The sequence below is a fragment of the Pseudophryne corroboree genome, chromosome 4 (assembly GCF_028390025.1).
Source record: "Pseudophryne corroboree isolate aPseCor3 chromosome 4, aPseCor3.hap2, whole genome shotgun sequence".
Classification (NCBI taxonomy): Eukaryota; Metazoa; Chordata; class Amphibia; order Anura; family Myobatrachidae; genus Pseudophryne; species Pseudophryne corroboree.
This window is the reverse complement of record NC_086447.1, coordinates 484,467,811-484,488,692: the sequence shown is the minus strand read 5'-3', so window position 1 is coordinate 484,488,692 and position 20,882 is coordinate 484,467,811. Positions and strand designations below refer to the sequence as shown.

General features: G+C 45.8%; 1 protein-coding gene across 1 annotated transcript in view; it reads left to right on the top strand.

Moving 5' to 3' along the window:
- The window catches only part of SEC63 (SEC63 homolog, protein translocation regulator), a 171,811-nt gene extending 151,978 nt beyond the window's left edge, over positions 1-19,833 (top strand). The window contains exons 19-21 of the mRNA XM_063917073.1: positions 4,441-4,539; positions 15,273-15,377; positions 18,610-19,833. Coding sequence (XP_063773143.1) covers positions 4,441-4,539; positions 15,273-15,377; positions 18,610-18,747 — 342 coding nt within the window. The 3' untranslated portion in view covers positions 18,748-19,833. The remainder of the gene's footprint in view (positions 1-4,440; positions 4,540-15,272; positions 15,378-18,609) is intronic.
- The last annotated feature ends 1,049 nt before the right edge of the window (positions 19,834-20,882 follow it).

Below are 20,882 nucleotides of genomic sequence, written 5' to 3'. Positions count from 1 at the left end.
AAGGAAAAGAAACAGATTATTAACTTTCCCACATCTCATGAATTAAATGAATTCTTTGGAAAATCTTGGGAGACTCCGGATAAGAGACCGCAGATCCCCAAAAGAATTTATATGGCATACCCTTTCCCTAAGCAGGACAGGGAGATTTGGGAATCACCCCCCACTGTGGACAAAGCCCTGACGCGCTTGTCCAAGAAAGTGGCGCTACCGTCTCCTGACACAGCAGCCCTTAAGGACCCTGCAGATCGCAGGCAAGAAACTACCTTAAAGTGTATTTATTCTCATACGGGTGCTGTGCTAAGACCGACAATTGCGTCGGCATGGGAGTGTAGCGCAATTGCAGCTTGGACAGATGAGCTGACAGATCAATTTGATAATATGGATAAGGATACTATATTCCTAACTCTAGCCCATATTAAAGACGCAGTCTTCTTTATGAGGGATGCTCAAAGGGACATTGGATTGCTAGCTTCTAGGGCCAATGCCATGTCTGTCTCAGCGAGAAGATCCTTATGGACTCGCCAATGGACGGGTGATGCGGATTCCAAGAAACATATGGAAGTACTACCCTACAAGGGTGATGTATTGTTTGGGGATGGGCTGACGGACCTGGTTTCCACAGCCACAGCAGGTAAATCAAATTTTTTACCATATATTCCCCAACAGCAAAAGAAAGTAACACCCTATCAGATGCAGTCCTTTCGGTCGCACAAGTCCAAAAGAGGTCGGGGATCCTCTTTCCTCGCCAGAGTTAAGGGCAGAGGCAAGAGAGCACCTGCTTCGGCAGGTGCCCAGGAACCAAAGTCCTCCCCGGCTGCTCCAAAACCCACAGCAGGACGCTGGGGCTCCCCTGAGGGAGTCCGCACCGGTGGGGGCACGTCTTCGACTTTTCAGTCAGGCCTGGGTCAGTTCGGACCTGAATCCCTGGGTGTTGGAAATAGTTTCCCAGGGTTACAAATTGGAATTCGAGGAGGTGCCCTCGCGCCGATTTTTCAAATCGGCCCTACCAGCAACCACATCGGAAAGGGATGTAGTGTTAGCTGCAATTCAAACGCTGTGTATACAGCAAGTGATAATCAAGGTTCCCCTGCACCAGCAGGGAAGAGGTTACTATTCAACCCTATTTGTGGTCCCGAAACCGGACGGTTCGGTCAGACCTATTTTAAATCTGAAATCCCTAAACCTGTACATAAGAAGATTCAAATTCAAAATGGAATCTCTCAGAGCGATAATAGCCAACATGGAGGAGGGGGAGTTTATGGTGTCTCTGTACATAAAGGATGCGTACCTTCATGTCCCCATATATGCCCCCCATCGGGAATACCTGAGATTCGCTGTACAGGATTGTCATACCAATTTCAGACAGTGCCGTTTGGACTCTCCACGGCCCCGAAGATTTTCACCAAGATAATGGCGGAAATGATGGTGGTCCTGCGCAAGCATGGAGTCACAATTATCCCATACTTGGACGTTCTCCTGATAAAAGCGAGATCAAGGGAGAAATTGCTGAACAGCGTGGCGCTCTCGTTGAGAGTGCTCCAGCAACACGGTTGGATTCTAAATCTACCGAAGTCACAGTTGATTCCGACAACTCGACTACCGTTCCTAGGTATGATACTGGATACGGAACAAATGAAGGTCTTCCTCCCAATAGAGAAAGCCCAAGACATACAGAACATGGTCAGAGACCTGCTAAAACCGAAAGGGGTGTCAGTTCACCAATGCACTCGAGTTCTGGGGAAAATGGTGGCGGCCTACGAGGCCATTCCCTTCGGCAGGTTCCATGCAAGGACTTTTCAATGGGACCTTCTGGACAAGTGGTCCGGATCCCATCTGCACTTACATCGGAAAATAACTCTGTCCCCAGGGACCAGAGTGTCCCTCCTGTGGTGGTTGCAAAGTGCTCACCTCCTGGAGGGTCGCAGGTTCGGAGATCCTGGTTACCACGGACGCGAGCCTCCGAGGATGGGGAACGGCCACACAGGAAAAAAAATTTCAGGGTCTTTGGTCAGTCCTGTCTACACATCAATGTGTTGGAACTCAGGGCCATTTACAACGGCCTTCGACAAGCGGAGAGTTTTCTTCTAAACCTACTGGTTCTGATTCAATCAGACAATGTCACAGCAGTGGCTCATGTGAACCGCCAAGGCGGGACAAGAAGCAGGGTCGCGATGGCGGAAGCCACTAGGATTCTTCTCTGGGCAGAAAATCACGTAAGCGCTCTGTCAGCTGTCTTCATTCCGGGAGTGGACAACTGGGAAGCAGACTTCCTCAGCAGACACGATCTCCACCCAGGAGAGTGGGGACTTCATCAAGAAGTCTTTACAGACATAACACGTCTTTGGGGAACTCCTCAAATAGACATGATGGCGTCACGCCTCAACAAAAAACTTCAGAGGTACTGCGCCAGGTCTCTGGACCCTCAGGCAATAGCAGTGGACGCTCTGGTAACACCGTGGGTGTTCAAATCGGTCTACGTGTTTCCTCCTCTTCCTCTCATCACAAAAGTGTTGAGGATCATAAGACGAAGAAGAGTACGAACGATACTCGTTGTCCCAGACTGGCCTTGAAGGGCCTGGTACTCGGATCTATAAGAGATGCTGACAGGAGATCCCTGGCCTCTTCCTCTAAGGGAAGACCTGTTGCAGCAGGGGCCCTGTGTATTTCAAGACTTACCGCGGTTACGTTTGACGGCATGGCGGTTGAATGCCGAATCCTAGCGAAAAAGGGGATTCCGGAAGAGGTCATCCCTACGTTAATAAATAGGAAGGAGGTGACGATAAAACATTATCACCGTATCTGCCGAAAGTATGTGTCTTGGGGTGAGACCAAGAATGCACCTACGGAAGATTTTCATCTGGGTCGTCTTCTCCACTTCCTATAGACAGGAGAGTGGATATGGGCCTGAAATTAGGCTCTGTTAAGGTACAGATTTCGGCCCTCTCGATTTCTTTCAGAAGGAATTGGCTTCTCTTCCAGAAGTCCAGACGTTGTAAAGGGAGTGCTGCACATCCAGCCCCCTTTTTGTTCCTCCAGTGGCACCATGGGACCTGAACGTGGTGTTGCAGTTCCTAAAATCACACTGGTTTGAACCGCTTTACAAGGTTGAGTTGAAATTTCTTACCTGAAAGGTGGTCATGTTGTTGGCCTTAGCATCAGCAAGGCGAGTTTCAGAATTGGCGGCTTTGTCACACAAGAGCCCCTACTTGATTTTTCATGTGGATCGAGCTGAATTGAGGACACGTCCGCAATTTTTTGCCTAAAGTGGTTTCTTCTTTCCATATGAATCAACCTATTGTGGTGCCTGTGGCTACAAGTGACCTGGAGGATTCCAGATCCCTGGACGTAGTCAGGGCCTTAAAAATTTATGTTGCCAGGACGGCTAGAATTAGGAAAACAGAGGCTCTGTTTATCCTGTATGCGGCAAATAAGATTGGCGCTCCTGCTTCGAGGCAGACTATTGCTCGCTGGATCTGTAATACGATTCAGCAGGCTCACTCTACGGCTGGATTGCCGGTACCAAATTCGGTTAAGGCCCATTCCACTAGGAAGGTGGGCTCTTGGGCGGCTGCCCGAGGTGTCTCGGCATTACAACTTTGCCGAGCGGCGACTTGGTCGGGGTCAAACACTTTGCTAAATTCTACAAGTTTGATACTCTGGCTGATGAGTACCTAGCGTTTGCTCAGTCGGTGCTGCAGAGTCATACGTACTCTCCCGCCCGATTGGATGCTTTGGTATAAACCCCATGGTCTTTACGGAGTCCCCAGCATCCTCTAGGACGTAAGAGAAAATAAGATTTTAAACCTACCGGTAAATCTTTTTCTCCTAGTCCGTAGAGGATGCTGGGCACCCGTTCCAGTGCGGAAACTCTGCAAGACTTGTATATAGTTGTTGCTTACATAAGGGTTATGTTACAGTTGACATCGGTCTTGGACCGTTACTGTAGTTTGTTCATACTGTTAACTGGTTATGTATGTTCCAGGTTACATGGTATGATTGGTGTAGGCTGGTATGAATCTTGCCCTTGGATTGCTAAATCCTGCCTGGTATTGTCCATCTCCTCTGGGCACAGTTCTCTAGCTGAGGTCTGGAGGAGGGGCATAGAGGGAGGAGCCAGTGCACACCCATAGTCAAAGTTCTTTTTAGGTGCCCTATCTCCTGCGGAGCCCGTCTATACCCCATGGTCCTTACGGAGTCCCCAGCATCCTCTACGGACTAGGAGAAATAGATTTACCGGTAGGTTTAAAATCTTATTATTTATATATATATATATATATATATTTATTTATTTATTTATTTTATTTTTTATATTAGTGTGTGTGTGTGTGGGGGTTTTTTTTTTTTTCCATCTGGTTCAATACTTGTTTCGTCGGTAATTGGAAATGCGCCAGAGTATGTTTGTATTGTCAGAAAATAGATAACAGACCATTTTCTCTGTAGGAAAAGCAAGAATGGTGGTGGATTTACATTGCAGACAGAAAGGATCAAACATTAATATCTATGCCGTATCATGTGTGTACGCTTAAAGATCAAGAAGAGGTGAGTGCAGTTCTTCCTCTGTTAAGGAGGGTTCAGATTTGTTTCCCTACATTTGATATGACAAATTACATAAATGATCAATCAAATATAATAATTGTGTAACGTTTCCTGATTTTGTATGTGACCTGCCTCTTGAGGATGTACTCATCTGTATTATAATAATTAGAATAACCATTCTGAATAACTACTGTGGATGTATTGATACACACTCAGCTAGCGGCACCAAAGTATGTTTAGGCAGAATTATCATCCATAGGTGATCCAACATGTAGGACTGGTTGACTAAGAGGCTGAAAATTCATTTATCCATGTGCCTTAAATACTCACTAACATTGACAATCACTTGAACTTTTCACATTGTGCGTTGGATGATTTGGCTATTGTTCAGGAAGTTAACCTTGAGTTCAGTTTTTAAAAGTTAATTTCTCTAGCACCCATAAGGGATATTGGGGAATCTAGTACGTTGGGGTATAGACTGGGTCCAAAGGAGCCAAGTGCACTTTAAATTTCTTCAACTGGGTGTGCTGGCTCCTCCCTTCTATGCCCCCTCCCACAGGCAGTTTAGAAAAAAAGTGCCCTCAGGAGAGGATGCACATCTCTGAGCTCCAGAGAGTTTTCTTCAATTTCTTTTTTTCTGTTTGTTATTTTCAGTATGCTGTCTGGGCAACATCATACCTGCACTGTGAGAGTTAGGGAGGGGACGGTCACCGGCCTTATGAGGTGCAGTGCTGCTTCCCCGCTGCAGGACCAGGGGTTGTTCAGCGGGGCACTGCGCCTTGGCTGTCACAGCCGCAGCATGCGGCACACCCCTAACGTTGCCTGAAGGTGACATCGGTGGGGAGTACAAAGCAGGGGCCCTGCTAGGTGGGTCCCCTGGTTCAAAGTGCGGCTGACCACGGGCACGGCATACGGGACCCTCCCAGGGGGGGTCCCGCTAAGATCCCCTGTGTGGAACTGGCACTTGTGATGTTTTGAGCAAAAAAGGAGACTTTGCCAGTAAAATCTATTAGTGTATCTCCGGTGCCATTGGAGGGGGAGGAGCTACATCAGAGTGGGACCTGAGGCATTTTGGCACCTTCCTCTGTTTACTGCAGTCATGTACAGCACATACAGTGCTTCCTGATTCCTCAGCCACGCTGGATATCTGGTACAGGGTGTAGCAAAGGGGGAGAGCCGCTTGTGTACACTATCTGGGGGTGGTATTCATGTGACCGGCGGTGGGGAGACCGACAGTCACATGACCTCCTCCAGCATCCCGACCCCTCACTATCCCGATGGTCGGCATGCCGACCAACAGGGACTATCTCCACTCGTGGGTGTCCACGACACCCACAGAGTGGGAATAGAACCCGTGGTGACCGCAGGTCGCCACCGAGCCCGCAAGGGGCTTGCAGCACTCGCCCCTCCCCGCCGGGATTCCGGCATCGGTATGCTGCCGGGATCCCGGCGTCGGCATGCTGACCGGCGATCTCCTGACTGCCGGTCAGCCATACTACACCCCTATCTGGGTCCTATTTAGGACAAAAATTGTTAGTGTTTATTCTGATATAGTAAGCTGACGGCCGCAGTGGGGCTGTGCAGCTCAGGGTGTGCTGGTGTGTTCTCTCTCTCTCTCTCTCTCTCTCTCTCTCTCTCTCTCTCTCTCTCTCTCTCTCTCTCCTCTCACATACAGTAGGGCAGGCTTGCAATATAACGGTCTCTGTGTATATGTATCTTTTGTGCTTACTGTGAAACATGGGTAAACACAAGCTGTGCAGTGTATGTTACACTAGATTCTCTCCATTATCTACCGATTCTGTTTCATGTGAACAATGCAATCAATCTTCACAAATCAGTGAAAGGGCTGTGGGAAAGAGGGTCCAGAGCACCACTGGTTAGGGTCTCTTAAAACTATGATGTCAGATATGTCATCCCAGTTCACTGCTAATGTACAGAAGACTCGGCTACTACAACAAGCTGTTGCAGATTTAGCTGCTAGGGCAGATGCACAGCCCCCCCCCCCCCCTCCCCCCTTCTCATGCAGGTCCACAGAAGCGTGGTTTACCTGCTCTACTCTCTGATACAGATGAGGATATACACGAGGACAGGGATGACCTGGATCCCGTTAGTGGGGATCCCGATTCTGCTCAGGGTATTAAACCCCTAATTCTGGCTATAAGGGACGAGTTAAAGCTCCCTCTAGAGGATGCTGCGTCACAGCAGCCTTTTTTCTTTGTACAAAACAAGCCTAATATCACTTTCCCTGACAATACAGAGTTAGATGACCTATTCAAACAGGCCTGGAAAAATCCAGACAAAAAATTCCAAGTGTCCAAAAAGTTTTTGCGCACTTTCCCATTTTCTCTTGAAGGTAGAAAATTTTGGGTAGATGTATCCATCTCTCGCCTGTCTAAAAAGGCGGTGCTGCCTGCCTCGGGCTCCTTTACCATGAAGGATCCTGGGGATAGGAAGATAGACTACCCTAAAGTCTATATACACAGCAGCCGGTATATCACAAAGGCCGGTCATTGCGGGTTGCTGGATGACCCATGCCATTCATTCCTGGGCCACTTAGATTCAGAGGGGCCTCTCGGGTGATATGCCCTAAGTTACTATGGTAACCCTCCTAAAACACATTCAGGACACTACACATGTCCTCTGTGATTCTCTCAAGGTGATTGAAAACATTAGTGCTCGGACTTCTGCCATGGCAGTGTCGGCGCGCAGGGCCTTATGGTTGCGTCAGTGGATAGCGGATGTGGAATCCAAACGTAGTGTGGAATCCCTCCCCTTTTCGGGGGAATGGCTCTTTGGGGTTGAATTGGATACCTGGATTTCCAAAGTTACGGGTGGGAAATCCATGTTTCTCTTTCATCCACTAGGGGACACTGGAGTCCTGTACAGTAGGGCTGTGAAGCCTGCAACCGGAGGTGTGACACAATCTAAAATTAGCATTGTCTGCACAGCCGGCTCCTCCCCCTTCACATCCCTCCTCCCTCAGTTTGAAAAATTGTGCTGGAGGTACAGCACGTGGAGCACTGAGCTCCTGACTAAAACTTTAAAGTGTGCTGCATCCACCTAATAAAAGGGGGACAAGGCTGCTGAACATTGGAAGAGACAAAGATCCCTATTGAAGGGACCTGCCTACTCCTTATACGAGAACCGCTCCACAAACTAGGAGAGGTTATTTGGGACCAGCGTTTACTTCATTTAGATCACAGTCCTTTCGAGCCTGAGGTAGGGGTTTCGGTACACAAGCACGTGGGGGCAGAGGTAGAGGCCGCTCACAGGCAGCAACCAGAAAGCAGGATAAACCTGCTGACAAGACCGTGGCATGACGGCCTCGCAGCTCACCTGGGGTCCCCTTGGTGGGCGGCCGACTGGAAGGTTTTCAGGACATCTGGGCCAAAACCTCACCAGAACTTTGGGTGAACAAATTAATCTCTCAGGGATACAAACTGTAATTTCAACAGAGGCCTCACAGTCAGTTTTTTACAACAGGATTGCCTCAGTGCCCTCAAAAAGCAAGGGCACTACGGGCAGCAATTCTAAAATTGCTACAAGCAGAGGTCATTATTCCGGTTCCCGCTTCTCAGAGAGGAACGGGGTTCTATTCCAATCTTTTTGTCGTGCCAAAGCCAGACGGGACGGTCAGACCAATACTCAATTTAAAAGTTTTCAACCAGTTTTTAAGGGTCTACAAATTCAAGATGGAATCAATCCAATCAGTCATTGCAGGCTTAGAACAGGGCGAGTTCATGGTATCCATGGACATAAAGGATGCATATCTGCATATTCCAATCTGGACTCCTCACCAGGCTTACTTAAGGTTCGCACTGGTGGCGGATCACTACCAATTCCGGGCCTTGCCGTTCGGTCTATCATCAGCCCCAAGAATCTTCACAAAGATCATGGCGATCATGGTTGCAGGACTGAGACTGTTGGGGGTCACGATTATACCTTATCTGGACAATTTACTGATCAAGGCACCATCTCAGAATCGACTGCTCAAGAATGTTCAGACATCCCATAAATTTCTAATTCAACATGGATGGATTGTCCATTTCCAAAAGTCCAACCTCATACCGACTCAACGGATTCAATTCCTCGGTCGAATCTTGGACACGGTACTATTACGTGTGTTCCTACCAGAGAACAAGGTAAAGGACCTACAGAGATTAGTGGCTCAGGTACTGAGGACGCAAACTGTTTCTCTGCACCTCTGTGTGCAACTTCTCGGGAAGATGGTGGCGTCGTTCGATGCTCTCCAGTACGGCTGACTTCATTCCCGACCATTCCAAATAAACCTCATTGCTCAGGGAGCAGGCTCGCACTGGCTTCTCCATCGGAGAATCCGACTTCAACCGCAAGTACGGGTCTCCTTGATATGGTTGTCGTTACACAAGAACCTTGCTGCCGGCAAGAAATTCGGCATTTGTGATTGTAGGATCCTGACAACGGACGCCAGTCTCAGAGGTTGGGGAGCTGTCCTAGAGGACCATCAGCTTCAATGATGGTGGACGCTACAGGAGAGCAAACTACCCATAAATATCCTCGAACTAAGAGCAGTTTACAATGCGCTTCTCTTAGCAGAAGAACTAGTCCTGAATCAACACATCAGGATTCAGTCGGACAATGTCACGACGATGGCTTACATAAACCATCAAGGAGGAACAAAGCAGGATGGCGTTAAAGGAAGCCACAAAGATCTTGTTGTGGGCAGAAAGACGAGACATCATCTTCTCGGTAGTGTTCATTCCAGGTGTGGAAAACTGGGTAGCAGATTACCTCAGTCGCCAGGACATGCATCCGGGAGAGTGGTGCCTACATCCACGGATTTTCGACATGGTTGTGAGAAGATGGGGTCTGCCTCAGGTGGACCTAATGGCGTCTCGACAAAACCATCAGTTGCCCATATATGTGTCAAGAACTCGAGATCCAGCAGCAGAAGGAGTGGACGCATTAACACTTCCTTGTTGTTACAGGAGGGTTTACATATTTCCACCATTCCCACTCATACCCAGGGTTCTGAAAAGGGTGAAGCGGGAACGAGTGTGGGCAATTCTAATCGCACCAGATTGGCACCTCAGGAGTTGGTACTCAGACCTGCGGGGGTTACTTGCGGAAGATCCTTGGAGGTTACCTCAGAGAGATGACCTGCTATCTCAGGGACCGTTCCTACACCCCGACCTGAACAGGCTGCGTTTGACGGCTTGGCTATTGAAACCCGGATCTTAAGAAACAGAGGGATTCCACGAACGGCCATTCCTACAATGATTGCCGCTAGGAAACCAGTCACAGCCAGGCACTACTACAGGATTTGGAGACGGTACATGGCTTGGTGTCAGGAACGGGGATGGAATTCAACGAACTTCCACTTATCTCGACTTCTCCTTTTCCTTCAGGCCGGTCTAGATGGAGGGCTCAGACTGGGCTCTCTGAAGGTTCAGATTTCGGCTCTCTCCATCCTTTTTCAACAGCGGTTAGCATCCTTGCCAGAGATTCAAACCTTTTTACAAGGGGTTCTGAGAATTCAACCCCCTTTTCGTCCTCCCACTGCACCATGGGACTTAAATTTGGTGTTAAAATATTTGAAATCACCGACTTTTGAGCCGTTGACAAGAACAGACCTGAAATATCTATCTTGGAAGGTCACGTTATTACTTGCCTTGGCTTCGGCTAGGCGGGTTTCTGAGTTGGGAGCCTTATCCTGTAAGAGTCCTTTTTTAGTTTTTCATCGGGATAGGGCGGAACTCCGTACAAGAGCAGACTTCCTTCCGAATGTGGTTTTGGGGTTTCACGTAAACCAGCCTATAGTGGTCCCATCTTTCCAGGGACTCACAGATGAGGACGTGTCATTGGATGTTGTCCGAGCTTTACGGGTATACGTACAGGTTACGTCGTCCTTCAGGAAGTCGGACCATTTGTTTGTCCTTTATGATGGGCCAAAGAAGGGTTGGCCATCATCTAAACAGTCTTTGTCTAGATGGATTAGACTTGCCATTCGGCAAGCTTATATTTCCTGTGGCAAACAGGTTCCGGTTCAGACGGGTGCTCATACTACCCGATCAGTGGGTGCCTCGTGGGCGGCTGCCAGGGGTGCTTCCACTACTCAACTTTGCAGAGCGGCGACGTAGTCTTCAGCCCACACGTTTGCGAAATTTTACAAGTTTGATGCTTTTGCGTCCGGAGACTCTAAGTTCGGACGTTTAGTTTTGCAGGCCACCGACAGCACTCCCTCCCTGGGGGATAACTTTGGGACGTCCCCTACTGTATAGGACTCCAGTGTCCCCTAGTGGATGAAAGAGAAAAGAGGATTTTGGTACTTACCGATAAATCCATTTCTCTGAATCCTCTAGGGGACACTGGACGCCCGCCTCGGTGCTGTCAACCTACTGTGTTCAAAGTTCTTGTTTAATCAGTTTGTGCAAACAGCGTTAGTTATTCGGTTAAGAGTTCTTGGATGCTGTTTGATATGTTGTACGGTTCGGTTCTTTGCCATGTGCTATAGTGTCATGTCCTATTCTCTCAGTCAAATTTTTCAAACTGAGGAAGGAGGGATGTGAAGGGGGAGGAGCCGGCTGTGCACACAATGCTAATTTTAGATTGTGCCACACCTCCGGTTGCAGGCTTCACACCCCTACTGTATAGGACTCCAGTGTCCCATAGAGGATTCAGAGAAATGGATTTATCGGTAAGTACCAAAATCCTCTTTTCTCACCTCTGGGGCCCCGCCGGCGAGATGCTCCTATCCGGGACCGTCTGTCCAGTCCTTTCGGTCTCGCAGATTTCGATCTAAGGCCAGAGGTGCCTCCAATGCGACTAGAGGCACCAGAGGTAAGTCAGAAAACCTGCCGGCACCAGCTCTCAGGGGGATACGGTCTTTAGGTTGGCACAGCTTAGGTCGACATGCATTAGGTTGACCATGGTCATTAGGTCGGCAGGTCAAAAGGTCGAAATTAGTTTTTCACAAAAATTTTAGGGACTTTTTCATACTTGACGATCCACGTGGACTACAATTGCGAAACAGTAAACTTGCCCGAAGCATGGCGAGCGAACACGGTGCACTAATTGGGATTCCCCGTCACTTTACGAACAAAACACCAAAAAAAGTCCAAAAACCCATGTCGACCTTTTGACCTGTCGACCTAGTACATGTCGACCTAATGACCCTGTTGACCTAATGCATGTCGACCTTCCATGGTTGACCTACTGACTGTCGACCTAAGTTGAGTCGACCCAATGACACGTACATACCCCTCTCAGGAACAGTCCACCGGTTCTGCGTCCACTAAGGCCTCAGCATGACTGTGCCCACCCACCCCGAGGGGATCTTGAGGTGGGAGCTCGACAACGTCACTTCAGCCACGTCTGGGATACTTCCTGCAAGGATACCTAGGTCAGAGATCTCGTTTCTCAGGGCTACAAGCTGGAGTTCGACAGTACTCCTCCCCAACGATTTTTCAAATCAAGGTTACCAGCTTTGGAGGATATGCAAGTTACGTTGCAACAGGCCATCCGAGAGTTGGTCCAGTCCCACGTCATTGTTCCAGTACCAATACTGCAACGTGGCATGGGGTTTTACACAAACCTGTTTGTGGTGCCGAAACCAGACGGTTCGGTCAGACCTATTTTAAATCTAAAATCCTTGAATCCTTATTTAAAGGTGTTCAAGATGGAATCCCTGCGAGCAGTGATTGCGGGCCTGGAAGAACAGGAATTTATGGTCTCCTTGGACATCAAGGACGCCTACCTCCATATTCCGATTTTGGCTGCCTCATCAGGCGTACCTGGACAATCGCTTCCAATTCCAGAGGCACTGCCCTTCGGCCTGTCCACCGCCCCAATGGTATTCACGAAGGTGATGACGGAGCTTATGTTCCACCTCCCTTATCTGGACGATCTTCTAATAAAAGCATGATCCAAGGAGCTTTTGTTGCTCCATATCGATCGCACCGTCCATCTTCTGTCGGACCATGGGTGGATCCTCAACTTACAGAAGTCCCACCTGGAGCCAACTCAGAGGCTCCTGTTCCTGGGGATGTTGCTGGATACTGTGGCCCAGAAGGTGTTTCTACCAGAGGACAAGGCGAATACACTTCAGGAGATGGTTCGCATGGTGCTCCGCACTACTCGAGTGTCCGTCCATCTTTGCATACGATTGTTGGGAAAGATGGTTGCCTCATACGAGGCGATCCAGTATGGGAGGTTCCATGCCAGGACATTTGGATGTTTGGAGTTGGATCTCCTGAGCAAGTGGTCCGGGTTTACAGATGCACCGGTTGATTCGGCTGGCACCTCAGGCCAGGATTTCCCTCCTGTGGTGGCTACAGTCCTCCAATCTCCTGGAAGGCCGGAGTTTCAGGATTCAGGATTGGACCCTCCTCACGACGGATGCAAGTCTACGTGGATGTGGAGCTGTCACCCAAGGGGTGCAGTTCCAGGGCAGGTGGTCAGCCCACGAGGCCCTACTTCCGATCTACATTCTGGAACTTCGGGCGATCTACAGTGCTCTGCTTCAGGCCTCTCCTCTGCTCAAGGATCACGCGATCCAGGTACAGTCGGACAACGCAACGGCAGTGTCGCATGTCAATCGTCAAGGAGGGACAAAAAGCAGAGCCAAGCATGCGAGAGGTGTCAAAGATACTCCTCTGGGCGGAAAGAAATGCAAGAACAGTGTCGGCAATCTTCATTGGACAACTGTGGACAACTGGGAGGTGGACTTCCTGAGTCGTCACGATCTCTACCCAGGGGAGTGGGGGGCTCCACCATCTGGTGTTCCAACAGATCATCGACCGGTGGGGTTGCCCACAAATAGACAAGATGGCTTCTCGTCTCAACAAGAATCTTCCCTGATATTGCTCACGGATCAGGCGAGGGCAGTGGACGCACTGGTGTTGCATTGGCCGTACCGGCTGGTCTACCTGTTTTCTTTGATTCCATTGCTCCCAAGGGTGCTAAAGCGAATCGGGAATCAAGGTGTCCAGGAAATTCTGATTGCCCCAGATTGGCCTCGGAGGGCATGGTACGCGGATCTTCTGGACATGTCCGTCGAAGTCCCTTCGCCTCTACTACTAAGAAGCGATCTTCTTCAACAAGGATTATTCGTCTACCCGGAATTACAGCGACTTTGTTTGACGACATGGAGATTGAGCGGAACATCCTAGCTCACAAGGGCTTTTCCAAGAAGGTTATTCCTACCATGGTTCAGGCCAGGAAACCTGTGACGTCAAAACACTACCATCATATCTGGAGGAGATATGTTTCTTTGTGCGAGGAGTGCACATTTCCACCTGCTGAGTTTCACTTGGGTCGTTTCTTACATTTCCTGCAGGCTGGTGTAGATGAGGGCTTACGTCTGGGTTCCATTAAGGTACAGATTTCAGCCCTCTCCATTTTCATCCAGAAGAAATTGGCAGTGTTGCCAGAAGTTCAGACATTCTTGCAAGGGGTACTTCACATACAACCACCTTTTGTGCCACCTACGGCACCCTGGGATTTGGATGTGGTGTTGGCATTTCTACAGTCCTCCTGGTTTGAACATCTAATGACGGTGGAATACGGTGACGTTACTGGCCCTGGCTTCTGCTCGACATGGGGGCCTTATCATGCATAAGTCCGTACTTGGTCTTTTACGAGTACAGAGCGGAGCTCCGAACTAGACAGCAGTTCCAGCCGAAGGTTGTCTCCGCGTTTCACCTGAATCAACTTATTGTGGTTCCGTCCAGTTCTGACGCTTCTGCTCCTCTGGAGGCATTGGATGCTGTGTGTACCTTGAAAATCTATGTCAAGCGCACAGCTTGGGTCAGAAAAACGGATTCCTTGTTCGTGCTCTATGATGCGCAGAAGAAGGGTTTGCCTGCTTCAAAGCAATCCATTGCTCGTTGGATTAGGCTTACTATCCAACAGGCCTATGTGTCGGCAGCCTTACCAGTTCCTAAGTCTCTGAAGGCCCACTCTACAAGATCAGTGGGCTCTTCCTGGGCAGCTGCCTGTGGAGTCTCGGCCTTGCAACTATGCCATGCTGCTACCTGGTCGGGGAAGAACACGTTTGTGAAGTTCTACAAATTTGATACCCTGGCCAAAGAGGATACCCAGTTTGGTCAGGTGGTGCTGCAGCAGTCTCCGCATGTTTCCGCCCGTTCTGGAAGCTTTGGGATGTCCCCATTGTACTAGATTACCCAATATCCCTTATGGATGCTAGAGAAAATAGGATTTTAATACCTACCGGTAAATCCTTTTCTCGTAGTCCATAAGGGATATTGGGCGCGCCCACCTCAGTGCGTTGACTTTTCTGCAGGTTCTTGTTATGTGGTTACCTGTTCAGCTGTTGTTGTACCAGCCGTTGCTGGTTGTTATGTTAGTGGTGTGCTGGTGTGTAAATCTCACCAACCCTTGTTATCATGTTCCTTCTCTCATATATGTCCTTTCTCCTTCGGGCGCGTTTTTACCTATAACTGCCTGTGGGAGGGGGCATAGAGGGGAGGAGCCAGCACACCCAGTTGAAGAAATTTAAAGTGCACTGGCTCCTTTGGACCCCGTCCTATACCCCATCGTACTAGATTCCCCAATATCCCTTATGGACTATGAGAAAAGGATTTACCGGTAGGTATTAAAATCCTATTTTGTGTGCTTTTCTGCAACATTGTAAAATGGTTTGATAAAATGCATTCTGTTTCTTATCCTATCAACAAAATTGTTATTTTACCACGTGAACACTATTGCTTGCTTACATTGTATCTTTTATATTGTAGGTGGAGCTAAAATTTCCAGCACCCAGTAAGCCTGGAAATTATCAATACACTCTATTTTTAAGGTCTGATTCTTATATGGGTTTGGATCAAATTAAACCATTGAAGGTAATATAATCTCATACCTAACTGTGTTTACTGATCAGTATGAGCTAGTATTTTAAATATACCTTAATAGTTATCATTTTGAGGAGTTGATTAATCCAAATAGTTTAAAATCTCACTGCTTCTGGACTTTAGATATAATAGCTCCATGGTCAAATTACTGAATTGAATATTTACTTTAATTTGAAAATCGTGTCATGTTACATTTAAACCATGCGCAATTACTCTTAAAACACAACAAAAAAATGTGGTGCTCATAAACGGAGGATCTAGAATATATTATTAGCAGCAGATTATTATCCGGCAACCTACAGCCAAATACAATGAAGAAATTTGGTACTCCATGTAATACACAAGAGAATTTACAAGATAAATTATATTCGTGCTAGGAGATGGACAAATGTTATCTATATGATCTTGATCTTACTCAAAACTACATCTAAAGGTTCAAGATGGCATATAGGTTTATAAAGGCATATAGGTAAACAAAATATATATAAATATACACAATGTAACAATCAAAAACTATATACCAGAGAACAAAAAAATAAAAAATCTGTAAATAAAATAAATCCAGAAATGTGCCTAAATACAATAGACTAAATGAAATAAGCTAAATAGGCCATTAGAGCACAAATTACCTGAGTGGTAAGAAAAAAAACTTGTTTGTCATTTAATGGAAAGTTACATTAAACACATGGGCCATAAACTTAAGTTGTTTCTGACTGAGTAAACCTTATGTGTCAGGATTAATAGCTGAATAAATTATAATGGACAACAATGGATTAATGGCAGCCTCAGCAGATTTGTTTGTAGACGTCAAAGCAGCCTGTATTTAGGTTAATCAGTCTGTGTTAGTACCACAAGGTGGAGCATCTATTGCTAATGGACTAGGGTTCCAAAGACATTTTTGGTAGAAGCTATATCATTACCATGAAATATTTTATCTAATATACTTGTTCATTCCAGTAGCAATGGTTCAACAAGTTCTAAAGAAGGTTAAGAGAGGGTGTTCATGTGGTTCTAATGGCACTGGACTGGCCAAGAAGGATATTGATATGTGGATGTTCTCAAGATTGCAGGAGGTTCATCAAAGTTTAGTGTAGATGGCTTACTTGTGTGACTGTTCAAGATTTGATACTTAAGGCAAATGGCTTCTTATAGTCTGGTTGACACTGTGCTTACAACTAGAAACTATCATTGCACGGAAAGGTGTATATTTCTTGGTGCAATAAAAAGGGGGTTCTTACCTGTTCTGTGCAGTAGGCTTGTTTACTTCTACTTTTCCCGGAGGGTCTTCAAAATGGTTTTGGACTTGGTTCTTTAAATATTCAGTACTTGGCTCTGTTGGTTTTCCATCACAAAAAGCGCAGTTTTCCTTATAGGGATATAAGTATCCTAACTTTAAGCAATAGTCAGTCTTCAGAAATACTTTCTCTTGTTGAATGTTTTCACGGATCTAAATACCTATGGTAATAGGATTTGAGAGTTTCACAAAGTGAAGGAACTTTCGACCCTTACAGAAGCTCACCTTGTCCTCTGTCCTTATGCTTAGAAGGTTTTAAAGGTTCAATGTTTTTTGTACCCTAATCTTATTTTTATCTTTGTTTATTGTGCATTACAGTGTCATATATTGATAAGCAACACAACTTTCATAAATACATAACTAGGATAACTATAAACACAAGGATAGGGTAGGGGATTGGATAGAGCAACACATTAAAGCTAGTAAATCAAGCAATGATGGGATGCACATGGGAGGGAGTAGGAAGCAAAACAGCACTACATTGGCAGGCAAACTGGATCAGATGTGGCAGGGGAACAAGGTGCAATGAGATATAAGGGTGTCTCTGAGTGCGCAACCTGATGGCTGGCTCTGATCCAGTAAACAGATGAGGTGATCACACACCTCTGCATATAATTTATAAAAGATAATAATAGTAACCAGTTCAGATAGCACCTACCTATACAATAACTTCACAAATATAACAAAAGAAAATATACATCCCTGAGTGGATGGATCATGTAGCGATACTCTTCACAGTATTGTTGATCCCACCGTGGATATTAGTTTTCTGCTTCCCATCTCTGGTCATATGATTCTCAAATGTAAAACATAGGGGAGAACAGAAATACCATAGTGTAACAGTTTAATATAATAAAATGCTTAAAAACAAATGACATTAAAATCAATCAAAGCCTGCAGAGCACAATATGACACAGGTTTTCCTATAGTGATTCAATGGTATAGTCACTAAAGTGCATCCCGGGCTGACGTTCTGAGTCTCTTCTTTTAGTCAGGGTGATGTTCTCTTAAGTTCCTACTAGTCACGGGTAACCTGGTCCAACTCTGCCGCGTTTCGACCCGCTTTGGGGTCTTTTTCAAGTCAAAGGGCCTAATTCAGTAAGGATTTCAAATTCTGATCACATGTTTTTAGGCTGCCCATCGCAGGGCAAGGCTGCCCAGCATGCTGACCGACGCACCCCCCCCCCCCTACACCCCCCCCCCCACCCCCCCACCCCTTGACCATCGAATAGCGTTCCTACCTGAATCAGGCCCAAAGTGTGCACTTATGTTTGGGATTATGCTAGTTTTCCCATAAGGGATCATGCTTCTTTTTGATAAATAAATTGGTGTCTACATGTCAGTTTGCATCCCATGGTTTGTTAACTATTCTTTCTTTCTTTGGTCTGAGCTTTGTCATTATTGGTTGCAAGTCTCTTGATTTGCAGTGAGGCTGACCATCCGATAAGCTACCACCTGGCTATTGCAATAAGGAAAGGCTTGCTAGTGAGTTCTCTGTTCTTTACATTCTGACACAAATCGAACATTGTTGTATGTAACTGTAATGTAGCTTGGTGTCTGAAGTGACAAGCAGAGATTTATTAACAAGGCAAAAGCTACATTTCTGTTCACTACAATATTTAAAATTCTTTTTCCCTGTGTACATGCATCATTTTCTGCAGTAGATAAACAAAATCAATACTACGCAGGGCAGCAATTATCCATTGTATATAACTTTTGAAACTCATTGTTGGAAATCTAGGCAAATGTGAAAGCAAATAAATTACACCTTGGTAAAATACAAGAGAATGTTGGTGGTCTCACTACAGTTCTTTAATGTATGGGGTGAAATTTATGAAAACCATTTGCTTCAAAAATGCTGAAAAATGTACTTTGTTACCATGCAACATAAAATATATATAGTTTCAAAACCAATTGTATTCTTTGTAGTTGGAGGTTCATGAAGCCAAACCAATACCTGAAAACCACCCACAGTGGGATACTACCATAGAAGGCGATGATGACCAAGGGGACAGTGAGGGCTTTGAAGAAAGCTACGAAGAAGAGGAGGAAGACGAGGAGGATTAATTTAACAAGACAAAAAAGACTTAAAGATTTGCACATGGACGTCGATGCGATATTGGAGCTATTCCATTCACCAGAGCTGCAGTGTAGACGTTTTTGAGGAAGTTGATACTAACAAACCCCTCCCCCACCCCTCCTTTTTGTGTTTCTTTCAACAGTTCTGAGTGTTCTGTGTATGGCTTTGGAGATGAAACACACCCTTGCCATTTGCAAGTGGTATGCCTAGTGGTTGCTAAGGCCAATCGTAGCAGAGTACTGCATTTACAAAAAACAAATTAAAGATTTATATTGCAATGAATATCTCTACAGTTCAAACTGGTTATCCTTGTACTACAAGAGTTATATGTGTAGTAGGCACTGTCTCCTGCAGTCACCCAGGGCTTAATTCAATGTTCATGCCATGTAAGTTGAGTTTGTTACCTCCAAAACAACAAAGGCCTTTTCGTCCATCTTCAGAGGTTACATTTTGCATAATATACAGTAAGAATCATTTATTTCAGTAGGTAACACATTCCACCAAAATATAATTGTGCCAGGGTATAATATATTACGTAACACTAAAAGAAATGTCAGATTTTTATTTTTTGCTTAAAAAGAAAAAAAATCTTTTTAGTAAATTCTATATTTCTCATTAGCGCTAGCTACTGTTAACAGGTTTGGTAAAAGAATGGCTCCGTACATTGTGGGACCACAAGTTGCAGTATGTTGTGGTTTTTATGCAAAGATGCCTTTTTTTTAGTGAAGGGTAAATGTGAGGGGCTAAACACTTAGTCCTGGTAAGTCTTAATAAAAAGTGATGTGCTCTGCAGCTGTACCAAGTAAAGAAAAGGACACACCAGCCATTGTTCCAGAAGATATGTTTTTAAATGAAAAGAAAACCATAAGTTACACTACAGCCTCTCGTTGTCTCCAGAAAAGTGCCAAGCTCCTGTCTATCTGTACTGATGCTGTGACATCTACATCTGGAACATTTGTGCAGGATTTTTCTGTGTAGACTTACTTGGCTTTCTGCAGGAATGTTATGAATGAAAATGGGCTACACAGATATGAAACACTTGTGTAATGCTCAATAAAATAGTACATCATTGATGACTGTTTTGCATTTGTAATGTGTACCTCTTCTGGCCTCGCATTGATTAGTAATGTGGAGGAAATGATCATTTTCTAAATATTTAACTGTAAATAACTAGTATTTCAGATAGTCGGTGGTCTTGTAAAATATACCTGTTACCCAGATCTTTAATATTACAGTGATGAGAATTATTTAGCCGTTATCAGATATTGTAATAATAATAGGGCAAGGATTTTACTCTGTATCATACAGAGGTATTGAACTTGTAGCAAGTCACTTTTTTCTTGCACTTTTTTTTTTTTTTAATACCCATTCTTCAGTATGTGTGGGCTCTCCGGCTGAAAACAAAATTGCCATGTTTCTGAAAACAGGTTGTCACTAAATGCAAACGGACACTAAGAAATTGTAATGCAATAGTTGCAAATAAAATTCAGAGGTTAAATGGTATTTGTATGTTCTTGTTAAATCATATCGCATGCGGCACACAGGAAAAGTCTAAATGCTTAAAAAAAAATATTGTGACTAAGCAACTGAACAATGGATCGATAAATTGCTGCACAGCCTGTAGAGGTCTTGATTAATACACTAAAAGATATTTTAAGCATAGTAAAACATGGGTTGGGTAGGATATGCCGGTAGTCAGGGTGGTGGCGGTCAGAAGAGCGATCGTGGCATCTCAATGGTGAGAATCCCGATAGGGGGCAGGTAAGTATATACTCCTTCCCCAAATGCCTCCCTAACCCTCCATTTCCGCAGTCTAACCCAAACCCTCCCCGGGAGTGCCTAAACCTAACTATCCTTTCCTGGAGCCAAATCCTCCCCCTCACAGTCCAAACCTAACCTCCCCTTGCAAACCATTGTTTGGGGTCCCAGCAATCGGGATTCCGGCGCGGGGATTGTGATCCTTGCCAGGATGCCGGCATTCCGAGCAGTGTCTATATATGTGTCTGTATATAGTGATATATTTACTAAGCTTTGGTGTTGGATTTTGCAATCAGCTGAATTACCAAAGCACAGACCACTGTGAAATTGCTGAGAAACTGCACTTAAAATATAATAAAACATG